The following is a 15563-nucleotide window of genomic DNA, read 5'->3' on the forward strand; positions in this document are numbered from 1 at the left end:
TATTATAGGGCCACGACAATCAAAACAGCATGGTATTGGCAGAAAAATAGACACTCAGACCAATGGAACAGAATAGAAAGTCCAGAAATAAAACCACATATATATAGTCAAATAATTTTTGATAAAGGGGCCAACAACACACAATGGAGAAAAGAAAGCCTCTTCAATAAATGGTGCTGGGAAAACTGGAAAGCCACATGCAAAAGAATGAAACTGGACTACAGTCTCTCCCCCTGTACAAAAATTAACTCAAAATGGATCAAAGATCTAAACATAAGACCTGAAACAATTAAGTACATAGAAGAAGACATAGGTACTCTACTCATGGACCTGGGTTTTAAAGAGCATTTTATGAATTTGACTCCAATGGCAAGAGAAGTGAAGGCAAAAATTAATGAATAGGACTACATCAGACTAAGAAGTTTTTGCTCAGCAAGAGAAACTGATAACAAAATAAACAGAAAGCCAACTAAATGGGAAATGATATTTTCAAACAACAGCTCAGATAAGGGCTTAATATCCAAAATATACAAAGAACTCATAAAACTCAACAACAAACAAACAAACAATCCAATAAAAAAATGGGAAGAGGATATGAATAGACACTTCTCCCAGGAAGAAATACAAATGGCCAACAGATATATGAAAAGATGCTCATCTTCTTTAGCTATTAGAGAAATGCAAATCAAAACGGCAATGAGATACCACCTCACACCTGTTCGATTAGCTGTTATTAGCAAGTCAGGTAATAGCAAATGTTGGAGAGGCTGTGGAGAAAAAGGAACCCTCATCCACTGTTGGTGGGAATGTAAAGTAGTACAACCATTATGGAAGAAAGTATGGTGGTTCCTCAAAAAACTGAAAATAGAACTACCTTATGACCCAGCAATTCCTCTACTGGGTATATATCCCCAAAACTCAGAAACATTGATACGTAAAGACACATGCAGCCCCATGTTTATTGCAGCATTGTTCACAGTGGCCAGGACATGGAAACAACCAAAAAGCCCATCAATAGATGACTGGATAAAGAAGATGTGGCACATATACACTATGGAATACTACTCAGCCATAAGAAATGATGACATCAGAACATTTACAGCAAAATGGTGGGATCTTGATAACATGATACGAAGTGAAATAAGTAAATCAGAAAAAAACAGGAACTGTATTCCATACGTAGGTGGGACATAATAGTGAAACTAAGAGACATTGATAAGAGTGTGGTGGTTACGAGGGGGAGGGGGGAATGAGGGAGGGTAAGGGGGAGGGGGAGGGGCACAGAGAGAACAAGATAGAGGGTGACGGAGGACAATCTGACTTTGGGTGGTGGGTATGCAACATAATTGAACGACAAGATAACCTGGACTTGTTATCTTTGAATATGTGTATCCTGATTTATTGATGTCACCCCATTAAAAAAATAAAATTATAAAAAAAAAATTTGTAGAACAGCAAAAAAAAAAAAAAAAAAAAGAAAGAGAAGAGCTTACCATCTTTCTTCTTGTCTCCTTTACAGGCTTGAGGAAAGGTGAGCTGAGGGTACATGTTTTTCTGTCTCCGCAAAGTACAGAACATCAAATACTTCCCTTCACTCTTGAAATCATCCTTGGTGGAAAACCTTAATAAAGAAAATTTGTTTAGTGAATCCTAGGGTTGGAGGTTAGTGGAAGTAGTCACTACACTCTTAAGATTCCAGGGGGAGAGAAGGGAGAAGGGTAGCAGGTGGTCATTGGTACAGAGTGGGAGTACTGTTCAGTGAAAAGGATGCTTCTAGAACAGGGGTTGGGAACTGTTTTGGCTGAGAGAGCCATGAATGCCACATATTTTAAAATGTAATTCCGTGAGAGCCATACAATGACCTGTGTACGTTAGGCATTATCCAATAAAAATTTGGTGTTGTCCTGGAGGACAGCTGTGATTGGCTCCAGCCACCCACAACCATGATCATGAGCGGTAGGAAATGAATGGATTATAATACATGAGAATATTTTATATTTTTAACATTATTTTCTTTATTAAAGATTTGTCTGTGAGCCAGATGCAGCTATCAAAAGAGCCACATCTGGCTTGCAAGCCATAGGTTCCTGACCCCTGTTCTAGAACCTAGCTTTGTAAACCTAGCAGGTTTACAAAGGAAGTTCAGACTCTCCTCTCTTTTCTCCAAACTGGAAACAGGCTGCTCCTACAACTGGTTTCAAATAAAATTTCATAGCACGTTGTGCCCTTATCATGCACTGAGGGGAAACTTTTTTCTGTTTCCTCAAATCAAAGAACCATTGAATATTTCTCTTCATTCTTGCAAATCCTTCTCAGTGAATAACCTCAGCTTTGCATTACCATTTCTCTTTCATTATGGTGTAAGTGATGTTAGGGATCATATAAGGAAGCAGTGTCTTATTGATACACATTTGTACCTATACCCTACAAGCAAGAAGTATTAAATCATATTGAAAAGAGATAGTGACGTGAATAAGGAAATGGTAGAAAAGAAAATGGAAACAAGAGCAGCCAGGACTTCACCTAAACCATTGTTCTTTCTTGGACATAGGATCAGTCAACAGGGTCACAGGGAAGATTGGTGTCAGCGCAGGTCTTAACCGTTTTCTCTGAGGCATCACAGGTAGGCAGTAGTTCTCAGTGGGTTTGTGCCAATAACTTTCCTGCAGCAGAGGGGAGAAGAGTGAGGGAATCAACAGAGGACCTTGCGACTTAAAATCTGAACTAACGTCTTAGACTAAGTTTCACTTCCCCAACATGATGCAGCAAACCCTGTTCGAGAAGAAAGTGGGGACTCAGAAACCCAAAGAAGAGGAAGCATTTCACAGAGTGGGTTAACATATATCTGTTCTCTGGCTAGCTTACTTGTCTAAAGCTTTGTTAGTTTCCTAAGTAACTGATTGAACTTGCCCACCGGCCCTTTGAACAGAGTAGCAGAAGAATTGACCCAATTTTGAGAAGGATTTAATTAGTGAATTGCTTAGTAAACCAAACATTTGGTAATAAATTGGGAAAAAAACTCAGAGGACTCTACATCCCTTTCTCAGAGATGGCTGCCTCATTCACATTCTGTCCTACCTGCCATGAAAATACCACAGAATGAGATGTTTTGTGAGGTCATAATGTCATCATTACTAAATTCACAGAGTCAAAGACTTTCAGAAAGGATTGTAAAGGTCCTCCAGGCTAACTATTCATCTGACACCCGTTTCTACCTACACAATATCACTATCAAGCAGTCAATCATCCTATACCTAAAAACCCAACCTAGTTCATCTTTAAGCTGCTGATAGCTACCTCCCTGCAACTTCTAACTTAAACTCCAAACAGAACAAATCTAGTGTCTCTTCCACAGAGTCCTTAAAGAATCTGGAGAAATCCATCAAGTTTCTCGTAAGCTGTCTCATTCTTCCAGGCTCAACAATGCCAATATTTTTGAAATTTTCTTCATATGACATGGCTTTGGGTTCCTAGTCTCCTGATTTATCTCATTATAACTCATTTGAGAAAGTTACAAGTTATATTCTTCCCAGTATGCGGCAATCTAAAATGAAAACAATTATGTGAGATGTAGCAACTTCAGGACATATCCCATCACCCCATAAAGTCTCTTCTCAGATGTCATGGCCTCTTCTGAGAGCCTACTATCTAAATTATGTCTAAACTACACTATCTAAAGTCACAACTTACACCACTCACACCGTGTACCTTTATCCTGCTTATTGATCACATTTTCACATTAATTGTGTGATTGCTTGCTTATGGTCTTTCTCCCTCACTAGAATGTAACCTCATCTGGGCAGACTTCGGTTTAGTTGCTGAGATATCCCTCCCACCCATAACAGTGCTTGGCACATAGTAGGTGCTCAACAAATATTTGTTGAATGATTGAAAGAATAAATGAAGTGCCAAACTACTTAATTGACTTCTTTTTCTTTCTTTCAGAATTTTAAAGCCTCTTTTTAAAAATACTTGCTGCTGAATGTGTCCTTTTAACTCTGCACTCATTCTCTTTGAGCATCTCCAGTTGTGAAGAGCAGGCATCTGTCCAAGTTACCTCACCTAACAGGAGTTTTAGTGTAAGAGCACATGAGCCTAGGAAGTAAGACATAGCTAACATCTGGCCACTGAAAGAGCAGGACCTTAACAGAGCTAGATCTCATAGCAGAAAAACTGCAATGGGAAGGTTATCTGGAATCCAAGACAGAACTCGCTAAAGACCACCGCTGCAGGAGTTTGTGTATCTAGATTCTCCATCATATTATCCACGTCACTCCTACTTCTTCCAACCTGCTTCCTCCTCTCTCTGTTCACGCCTTACCTTACACTGTATACCTTCTATCTATAGCTTCTTCTTATTCATTTATATTTATTTCCCTGTAACTTCAACCTGCCCCCTATTCTATTCTCCTGGTCCCTACACCACCTTCCTTATGGCCTCCCCCTCTGTGTCCTTTCAGCTTTCCTTCCCACAGCCTCATTCTCCTCCTTCCCCAATTCAGTTCCTTGAATCAAGAATTTGATTAGCTCAGGGTTTTGGGTTGTCAGCAGGTTGGTTGGTTTTGTTTTTGGTTGGTTTGGGGTGGGTGGTGTCCAGCACAGGTCACTAATCAGCCTAAGAATTTTGCTTCACTTGATCTGATGTGCTTCTCTGGTCTCAGCAAGAAGCAGAGGACCAGGGCTAGTTATACAAACTAGGACCTCTTAGGGCAGGGGTCCCCAAACTATGGACCGCGGGCCACATGCAGCCCCCTGAGGCCATTTATCTAGCCCCCACCGCACTTCCGAAAGGGGCACCTCTTTCATTGGTGGTCAGTGAGAGGAGCTCATTGACCATCTCATTAGCCAAAAGCAGGCCCATAGTTCCCATTGAAATACTGGTCAGTTTCTTGATTTAAATTTACTTGTTTTTTATTTTAAATATTGTATTTGTTCCCATTTTGTTTTTTTACTTTAAAATAAGATATATGCAGTGTGCATAGGGATTTGTTCATAGTTTTTTTTTATAGTCCGGCCCTCCAATGGTCTGAGGGACAGTGAACTGGCCCCCTGTGTAAAAAGTTTGGGGACCCCTGTCTTAGGGCATCCTTTCCTTCACAAACTGTGGTAGGGTTCATGTCTCTTAGAGGGGACTGTGAGGATAGCCATCACAGTAATAGACATGTCTAGTCCACTCTACAAGCTTCCAGCTGGGACCCACAATCTTTTTAAACACACGCTTGGGCAAAAGAATGCCTCTTCAGTGGGTGATCTTGGCTCACAAAAGACTATCACATTTTTCTGCCAAGGGAAGGAGGGGACACAAAATAAATATTAAAGAAGCATTCTAGATTATTAAGCCGCTTCTACCTTCTTGGACTGGTGCCAGATAGCCCCTACAATTACCATGGTACCAGTCATCAATAATCAGAGCCATAACTTTGTCTTATTAATACAATCTGGCTGGTACCACAATTTGCTCCTGAGTATGGTCAGATCCTGCATGTGATCTGGATGACTCGCAAGGGCCAGCTGTTGGAAGAAAGCTCTTCTTGCACTAGGATTACATAATAGAGCTGTATTTCCTTCTCCACCTCAAGCAGAGCAATCCTGGCCCGGGATGCACCCCTCTCTCAGTGCATATCACCACCATACCACCATCGTAAGAAACAACCCCTGAGTTTACGTTCAAAGGTGCAAATTCTGAAACCAGAGACGACAGGCAAATACTAATTCCAAATTCACCACATTCTACTACAAGGACCCACTCCCAGCTTCAAATTAATGAAGATAGTCTTTTGTTTGTACTTTCACCTGTCTCATTTAATTCTTTTTTGTTGTATTAGGCCTTCTCTCTCGAGACTATCAAGATCTTTTTTAGATCCTGATTCCTAAATATCTCTTAAATTGATTTTTTTACTTCCTCTGCTGTTGATTTAGTTCAATTCCTTAGCATCTGTTACCTTGATGATTGTAGAACATCATAACTAATCTTCCTGATTTTTATCTTTCACAAATAATGCACATTTCTCCCCACCTCCAAAAATGGTTTTTCTAGATTAATGCAAATGTGATTGTAATCTTTTATCTCTTGCCATTTATTCTCTTACAACTCCCTAAATTTACCTTACTTTTCCATGACTCCATGGCTTCACCCTTCCCTCTGGTTGGAATAGTCTCCTGTTCTTTTGTCAGGGGTCATGTTTTCAGGAAACCCTCTCTGATTACTCCCTTTATCTCAGCAGAAATACTGTGGTTTTTTTATTGTATGTTTTTGTATCTCCTTTTGTAAATCATCTATCTTGGTATAGTAGAAGGACTTTCATATATCTCCTTCATTGATCTGGCTCTCCTGTTAGACTCCAAGTTCCTTCAAGATAGAAACTGTCCTTTAGTCTTTAAGATTTGGTTCTTAGATTACTCTATGTTCAGTGATTGGTGATCCAATGGAATTTCAACGTCTTTTGTCTATAACACAGTCTCAGACGTCTGGACACTATGACTAATAGTGAATAATAATTCACTAATTCCCTGCTCTGTTTCTCTTCCCTTCTCCTGATACCCAAAAGCAATAGGTAGAAAGCATAATCCCTTTATCCTTTCCCATTTAGGTATTCGTTTCTGTTCCTGATTCTTCATTTCTCAGTTTATCCTTTAGTACTTTACACACAACTGGAAAGCCAGTGGCTAGTTTACCCTATGATACTTTATAACCCAAGCTGGTCCAACTCTTTTTCTGTGTCTTTTCCAGGCTCTCCAGATTCTGTCGGTTGAAGCAGATAGCAAAGAATTCAAGGGCAGAGGTTGGGTCCCAAATACCATGTTAACTTAGCTTCCTTCTTCAAACTAAGTCCTAATTCTTTGGAGTCCTTACTTAGGTGCCATTACCTTGACCAGTAAGTCCTGGGGAAAGTATTTTGGTGTGTTGTCACTTTCTTGTTGATCCAATGGGCAGGGATGTGGGTTGTTGGTCAGAATCAGCAAGGTCTTATCCTGATCATACTCTATGACTTTCTTCACGAAGCTTAACATTTTCCTGTTTCGAGCTATGAATTTCTGCAGGGCAGTGGGCTTCAAAGTCTCATAGAACTGGCGCTGAGCAGACAGATACAAAGGTTTCCAGAGATACAAAGGGAATAGGTCAAGAGAAGATTAACAAATCAGTTGGCTAATCTTCTGTCTCTGTGAGGCAGGGACAGAGGCTGGAGAGGGGCTGGACAAATCTGCCTTGAAATGTCCTTATCAGAGAAAGTCTGAAGCTCCTTGGTCCTTCCTTCCCTCGGGGCATCCCCAATAACTAGGCTAAGGGGCCGGAGAAGTGACATGGAAAGTTTTCAACAACAAAGGGAGAAAGACGACTTCATTCTTCTGAAAGAGTGTAACAATACCGTGGGGCAGACAGAGAAGTCTATGCTAAACCTTGCTGGCCTTCTCTCCAACACTCTCAGGGGCAGAGGGCAGAGATGCCAGGGACCAACTCTCCTTGCTCAGGGAGTTTTGAGGGTGGTGGTGACACCAGTATCTCCACCCACCAGTGTTTCCCAACAGGCACAACCACATTACCATGCCCAATAAGCACAATGTGAAAAAGGAAAAGCAGCCACAAAAAGAGGGCATGTCACTTAAGATGCAGTGGGGGAAAAGGCAGACCCACTAAATTGGCTTTTCTGTTAATGGGAGGAAAGCAGAGGGTCTGAGAGGAAGGAAGGCAGGAGAGAATGAAATACTTTGTGACTACTACTAATATTTTCTCAGCTTGAAAATAATATGTCAGCTAAGGGACCACCTTCTTTCCAGTTCCTCCCTCCTCCCTCACCACTCCCTCTCTTCCCAGCACCGCCTCTGGCTCAGTGGCCAAGGACAGCTCCGCCTCCTGGTGTAGGAGCATGCGCAGCCAGAGGGAGACATTTGGGATACTGTGCAGGGGGTCCCTGCCCTATTGCTTCAGCGGGTCTCTGCCCTATTGATGCAGTGTGTGCTGAGGGATCTTGGGGGGAAGACTTTTTCCCACCTACCAGTTTTGGATGGAGTGTGTAATGCTGAAGGTTCTGGAGAACAATTTTTGATTGCCCGATTGGATCAAAAATCTGGAGACAATAATCAAAATTAGTGGTTTTGAGCTGCACCTGTTCTAAATGGCAGCCCATTCCTTACTCTCACTAAACTGTGGTCTCTAGTTTAAGGGCACAGTCCAGTGGTAGTCAACCTGGTCCCTACCGCCCACTAGTGGGCATTCCAGCTTTCATGGTGGGCGGTAGCAGAGCAACCAAAGTATAAATGAAAAGATAGATTTAACTATAGTAAGTTGTTTTATAAAGATTTATTCTGCCAAACATAGTGAAAATCCGACATAAAGTACTTGGTAAGTAATTATTATTATATGCTTTAACTTGCTGTAACTCTGCTTTATAAATTTTATAAAGTAAAGTCACTTCCCTACTTTATAAATCACTATTACTGTGGAACCGGTGGGCGGTTAGAAAATTATACTACTAACAGAGATACAAAAGTTGGCGGTAGGTATAAAAAGGTTGACTACCCCTGGGGCACACGATGCTTCGTGTTTTGCACTGTGGGGTTCTGGTATGAGATCTGGGTGCTGAGACAACCTGACAGGAGAGGCTTCTACAGGGAAACATGGACCAGCTTTATAAAACGTTAGGTGGAGCTGTGAGGAGGTGAGGCAGACAAGGGTAGGATCGGAATTCAGACAGGGACAATCACTCCAAGCGATCACATCTCCTTTGCCTGCCTTTTCCATTTCTGTCTGAGTGACATCAACACAGAAGGCAACCTTTAAGAAGAAAAGCAAGTTACAAAAGGGCGATGACGTAAGGGTTTTGAGTGAAGGGAGTCCTGGGGAAAATTGCCAACAAAACTGGAGCCGGGAGCCGACAGGCACACAGAGGAAGGGAGCAAGAACATTTTGCATTTTTGAATATTTCCGTGGCACATTCTTCCCAAAATGTCACAAAAAAATATAATAATTGAATTTTGGTTACACTTCTGTCTACCACCTGGCATTTTTCTGCTGGCAGTAGTGCTGGTGATTGGCAGATTGAGCATCATGGGTGGTGGCAGAGGTGCTGGCCCACCTGCACCTCCCTCTGCTGACCCCAGCTTGTTGCCCAGCTGTGAGCTTAACCCTAGGTTACCTATGAATGAGTAGATTGAATGGAGGGGAACACAAAGCAAAAAGGGCAGAGTGACCTCCGTCCTGCTTAGCAAACTCAGAAATCACAACATAAAGGGGACATAATCCTGTATTTGGGCCAGCATTTCTAAAGACTGCCATGACCTCAAGGTAAGATGGCATACAGAAGAAAGGAAACATGCATGTACATGCATGTACATAAAGCAAGCAGGTGAATGGAGAAGAGCAGTGGTGGGATTCAAATAATTTAACAACCGGTTTGCTGCCCTAATGACCACTCTAAGTATAAAAAAATATATACCAAAAGGTGTGGTTTATTATTTCATGCATTTAATACTTAAATCAGAACAATAAAAGAGACACGCAAAACTAGATTATGTTATAGAAAAGTTTTAAAGTATTAATGAAAAAATATTAAATAATACATGATAAAAAAAACCCCAATAAAACTTATCTAAGATATTGCTTTTTGATTGGCGTCCTCACAGTGTTTTTCACCTATGGATGGAATGAACATTCCTATGGATGCTTAGAATACGCTGTTGCGTATATGAACGTTAAAAAAGAGTACGGAATGTAAATTTGTGATTTCCACATTGGGTGGCTGCTCAGGCGTCCACCTTAGAACCCTGATGACAAGTGCCATTTTAAAACCTGTTTGCCAAACTCAACAAAAAATTAGGTATCGGTTCTGCTGAACTGGTGCGAACTTGCTGAATCCCACCACTGGAGAAGAAGGAAGCAATAACAGTAGGCCAGCATTGTGGGGTGAGGGCAGGCTGGTATTACACTCCAGAAAGAAAAGGCAAGGAACTGGCCGTTCCTGGGGGTTGGGGCAGGGCTGGGAGGAGGGCTAGCAGTCACTCCGCACATTTCTTTAGGAGGGCAGGATGAAATATGGGGACGATCCAAGGATGTGATAATTTAATTTTTATTATCTTTTGGAAAACTGAAGTCCCTTTTTCTTAAACAAAAACATATTGTGAAAAACCTACTTCACAGATATGACATATAAAAGACATATTTAGAATCATATAGAAGCCTGGGAAAAATTTATTTTGGGAGAAAAATGTAAAGATTTTTCTAGGTTGGGGGGTTTTGTTTGTTTGTTTGTTTTAATGAATTATAGTGGAGAAGGTCTCTGGGCAAAATGTTTTTACCCCTGAATTTTTCTGAGGTAGTGCATTTCTGTTCCAAATTAGTCTCCAGCAGTTGATGAAACCCACAAGAGTGTCCAAATTGGAATATGTTTTAGTTTTGTCGTGTTGAAGAGCAGTATCTCTGACTGATAAAATAAAAGTTGGCCTGGAAAATTCACTTAAATATAATAAACCAAGCTTTTGCTGCAAGAGGTGGTCATGCATTCTAGATTAAGTCGGGGTTTAATACTCACTCACACCCTTATAAAAGGCTTCTGGTCCCTGGGTTTTGCGTCCTGATTTTTTGCTGTTGTGTCCCTGTCTCTTCTTGTGTCTATGTCTCCATTGCCCTCTAGGAGATTGGAACAATTAACCTTGCTTTCTATGTAAACCTTGGCCCTTCTTTGCTTTCTAACGGAAAGTCTGTACAGCACAGCTTATAAAATACTCTATACTCTACGCAACCCCAGAGAAAGATCACAAATGAACATTTGCTCATTCTCTTCCTTACCTCATCACTATCCATGATTCCTTTCTCCGGTTCAACGGACTGAGTTCTAGAAGACTTTGATATGCCAGACGGGGACCTGAAAAGGGGCAGAATATCCTGTCACTCGGGGGCCTGTGTCCTCCATCTCCTTCAACAAAGTTTGGGGGCCTGACTTAGCAGAGCCCAACTTAGTGGTCACTAATTGAAAAATGTATGGGGAGTAAAGAGCAGGAGTCATTATCCAGCCTGTGTCATGAGGGGAAACAAAACCTCAGATTGAAGAGGTACGCAAGTGGGACTTCTTGCTACCTTAGTCAGTTTCTGCTAAAATAGGAGTTTCAGACCACGAAAGGAAGTGCTTTCGCAGAGCACTTAAGGAACTTCTTTTAGGCATCTGGACCTCATAAAACCCTTGAAAACAACCTACTGTTCTAAATGCCTACCTGCCTTGCCTTGTGCACATGGCTCTGCCTGCACCAATGATTAGCCAGTGGTTCCAGAAGAAGGAATATAGTTAGTGGAACTTCACAAATACATTTCCAATTTTTAATGACCAGGTTTATGTTCCTAACCACACCTAAGCTTCTCTTCCTCGCAGTGAGGTAGTAAAAGTAAGAATCGATGGCAAATATTCTCATACTCTGCTCTCTCACTTGCTTTCCCATTCCCCAGCCAGATACCAATTCCTTTTGTGGGAAAGAGGGCAAGGAGCAGAAGTTGCAATTTTTAGTAATAAAGTATATTACTCACAAAAATGAGGGGGTATTTCAAAATGAATGTGAAGTGATAAAAAAATCCCCTAAGTTTTGTGAGCAGTTCATTTTGGGTTCCTGGACTAAGTCTTACTAAACAATTTACTTGCTGAACAGAGTGAAAGATGGTCAAGCAGTGAGACTGGGCTAAAATGAGAAGCCTGCTTCCTCCTTGCAGATAGTTCCATTTGGGGGATTACGCTAGTTCATATTAAGTAGGATCCTAAGATGACCTCAAGTAGGCCTCAGTTTTCTACAAATGTGGGTAGCAGAATAAGGACCAAAATAAAAGAAGTAGAAATAGTCAAGTTATGTAGTTGGTAGGTCCACTCGCTATAGCATGGTTCAAATAATCCAAAATCCAAAATCAGGTCCCATTCAAGGATGGCTTACTTCCATCCCAGACCAAAGGTCTTAAAAACAGTCCCATGAGGAGCAGGTGACACATTGTGGACAGACCGAAAAAATTCATCCCCACTTGACATCTTAAAGTTTGTGCCCTTTTGATGTGTCTTATTACTTTAAGTTATCTAACAATACTATATTTTAATTTTTATTGTACCACTTTCAAAATAATTCTTTGGTATCTAAAAGGCAGCACTGCATTCTAGATATTGTCTTCAAGGTCAACTGAAGGCACAGAGCTGCATGAGAAATGCTTCCTTGGACAGCTCAGGGCTTCTCCTTTGGCAAAGCTACTCCAGCTGCTGCAGGAAAACCAGACTGAGGTCTGGTGTTTGATCTGAGGACGGTCGGTGAATTGAAACAATTTTAATGAGTGACTGGCACTGTTCAAAGTGCTATGGGCTACAAAATAAGTTGATACAAGATGGTACTTATAACATAGTAGGGCAAACAAGACTACACACTTGGCATGTCTCCTTCGGCCCATTGTTGTTCACTGCTCAGTTGGCCAACCCAAAGCAGTTATTCACCCAGAAGCCAAACTCAGTGCCTCTAAATGGCCCACGTTCTGCAGGGGTTCAATTCAATCCAAGCATTGTGTCCTCAGCACACACTGTGTATCCAGCCCCGTTCTTGATCCTGTATGGGAAATGAAAGAAGACTGATAGGTCCTGTTATGAATGCAGAAAGTGCATAAGACATGATGATCCTTGCCCTTAAGAACTTAAGTTTAACTGGTAAATGGGGACATAGGGGAGGGAGTAATTGTTAAATCTGAAACAAGAATGAAAATCTCTTGAGGCCTCAATTTCCTCATCTGTAAAAGTGGGGAGAGTTAACCAAGTGATTTTAAAGTGTTGTTCTAATTCCATGATATTGGTGAGGTTTACCTACATAAAGACCTGAAGTAAAATTAATTCGTATGTCAGTAATGGGAGCAAGCTGGAGGAGCCAGACATCTCCTCTCAAAACAACGATGTTTGTCCATAGATCAGGCCTGACAAGCTGAGCAAAGCGTGTGTGTATATTGGTAGGGAACAACAGGGAGTTGCTATATTTTAATAAATAGAATTAGGTGCAAAGAGTTGACCTACCATTTAGAGAAAAGACAGGTTAGTGATACTTGGCAGGAAGATGTTTCCCAAAGGATGTGGAGATTGAGCTGGGCCTTGCAGGATGGTTTGTGAAGCAGCCTAACTGGAAGATTATTTATTTTTATTGTTGTTTGAAGTAGTTACTATTAAGACTTACAATGGGTCTGGCCTATGGTGGCACAGTGGATAGAGCGTTGACCTGAAATCCTAAGGTTGCTGGTTCTGATCAAGGCACATACGAGAAGCAGTCAATGAACAACTAAAGTGAAGCAACTATGATCTCGCTCCCTCTCTCTCAAATCAATAAATAAAATCTTAAAAAAAAAAAGACTTAGGATGGGATCAGATTTTGGAGGCCTGAACTATTAAGTAGGACCTTGATAAGGTCTATTAGCTCAAGCTTCTATAAAGTTCATGGATTTGGAGGAAAGATGTCTGTTAGTGTTGATAGTGTCAATAGGTGATTGTTTAGAGTTATAGCTGGTATGACTGTCTAGACAGGAATCTTAAAGATGATTGTCTAAAGTTTATGATTAAACTGAGTTGAACTCTGAAAGTTCCCTTCCAGGGAAATAGACTCATGAGCTTTTTGCCTTTTCCTCACATTTAGTTTTTTCAGTTCATGTATATGTTAATACTGAAATAAATAGGAGCCATCAAATTGGAAGGTACACATGTTATGCCACTTGTCTGCCACCCAGGGTAGAAAATAAATATCACACAAACACAAAAACAACATAAAAAATAAGAATGGAAAGAGCTGGTATACAATACCTTAAATGACATCAGTATTTCCTGCTTCAGGGAGGAAGGGGAAATTGCTTGATGTGGAAACTTTCCATTTTGAAAATACTTCAATGATTCTTTCCTTGATTCTGGAGGGAACAAAGGGACTTGTGATGGACAGGCAATCTAGAATGCTTATTTGTTCTATGTTGGAATCAGAGAATAAAAAGCACATACAAAATCTACTCCAAATTTTTTTCCCCTAACCTGTGACTTTCCTATACAAACACACACACACACACACACACACACACACACACACACACACACAGCAACTTTTTCCCCATATCTTCATCAATCTTTATCTTGCCAATGTTTTCACTGTATTCTTCCCACATGGTGAGCCTCCCCGTACTTAAAACACTCTCTCACCCTTTTCTAACCATTTGAATCTTCTTCTTTCATTATGTGACTACTCAGGTCTTTCCTATTCAGAGAAGACGTTCCAGATAAATTTAATCCAAACTTCTAACCTATGGTCATTGTTTTTTGTGCATGAAATCATACAGAATCTTGCAGTTCTGCCTACATTTTTCTTATGTGTAGCTATTGTTTTTGCCTCCTAGGCAGTAAGCTCTTTGAAAGTAGAAAATGTGAATTTTATACATATTTCTTTCCCCTATATACAATATGTTTTGTATAGGAGGAATTCAAAGCCAATATTTGTTTATGTCAATATATTTACTGAACATTTGTGATGTGTAAAACCCCAGCCTAGTTAATGGGAACCAAACTTAAATTGGACATAGTCAAGGAGCTTACAGTTTAGCCAAGAAAGAGTTGAGTGCAACAGGTTGCAATGCCTATATTAGAGAGAAGTTCAGACGCTATCAGAGTGCAGAGAAAGAACACTTAGCCCAGATGAGAAGGGACTAGGAGAGATGTGGAACAAAGACTTAGCCTGGAAAGATGAGTATGAGTTAAGCAGGTAAAAAGAAGAGAAAATGGGTATTTGAGAAAGAGGAAGCAAAAACATGAAACTAAAACAAAGCATGGCTTGTTTAGGGGAATTGCAAATAAATTCAGTGTGCTTGGAACATAAGATTTAACACAAAGGTTGCAAGAGATAAGACTGGAGAGGTAGCCAGGATCCAAATACTAGAGTGAAGTTCTTGATAGAAGCTTGCAGGTTATTCTAACAGCAATGAAAAACTATCAAATAATTTTAACTAAGAAGATTAAGTAAAAAATATATATATTTTAGAAATATGAAAATGATGGCAGTGTGAACTATATATTGTAAAGTTACAAGAAATAGAGATTGGAAAAGTGCAGAGGTCTTGGAGGAGGCTATGGCAGTACCGAGAAAGGGTTGGGAAATTTTAAGAATCTGTAGTGCTCACAGGGGAGACCTGAAGATGGCAGTGGAGTAGGCAGACGCACAGACTCCCAGCTTTCACCACCAAACTGGAATACAAATCAATTTAGGAACAATCAGCGTGAAAAACCAACAAGAACAGCTTTCAAAAACCAAGGAGCAAAGAAGAAGCCACAACAAACCTGATAGGGAGCACCTGAATCTTCCCTGCTTACAGACACAGATGAGGGGGTGAGGCTGAGAGCCCAGAGGGGCTCTCACTCCAGGGAAAAGAACAGAAAATACTGCTCACAATCACTTGCCTGGCAACCAGGGAACGAGGTGTGTTGAAAGGACTGGCTTATCTTCCAAGTAGAAAGGGGAGAGAGGCCCTGGCCAGTTGGCTCAGTGGTAGAGCATCAGCCTGGCGTGCAGGGGTCCCAGGTTCGATTCCCGGTCAGGGCACA

The 15563-nt window shown here is 40.9% G+C and overlaps 1 protein-coding gene across 1 annotated transcript in view; it reads right to left on the reverse strand.

Moving 5' to 3' along the window:
- The window catches only part of TSGA13 (testis specific 13), a 100064-nt gene that overhangs the window by 9320 nt on the left and 75181 nt on the right, over window positions 1–15563 (reverse strand). The window contains exons 3-7 of the mRNA XM_066254534.1: window positions 10784–10859; window positions 7995–8066; window positions 6854–7074; window positions 2524–2658; window positions 1494–1621 (exon numbers count right to left, since the gene is read on the reverse strand). Coding sequence (XP_066110631.1) covers window positions 1494–1621; window positions 2524–2658; window positions 6854–7074; window positions 7995–8066; window positions 10784–10859 — 632 coding nt within the window. The remainder of the gene's footprint in view (window positions 1–1493; window positions 1622–2523; window positions 2659–6853; window positions 7075–7994; window positions 8067–10783; window positions 10860–15563) is intronic.

The sequence above is a fragment of the Saccopteryx bilineata genome, chromosome 2 (assembly GCF_036850765.1).
Source record: "Saccopteryx bilineata isolate mSacBil1 chromosome 2, mSacBil1_pri_phased_curated, whole genome shotgun sequence".
In the NCBI taxonomy this organism is placed as follows: Eukaryota; Metazoa; Chordata; class Mammalia; order Chiroptera; family Emballonuridae; genus Saccopteryx; species Saccopteryx bilineata.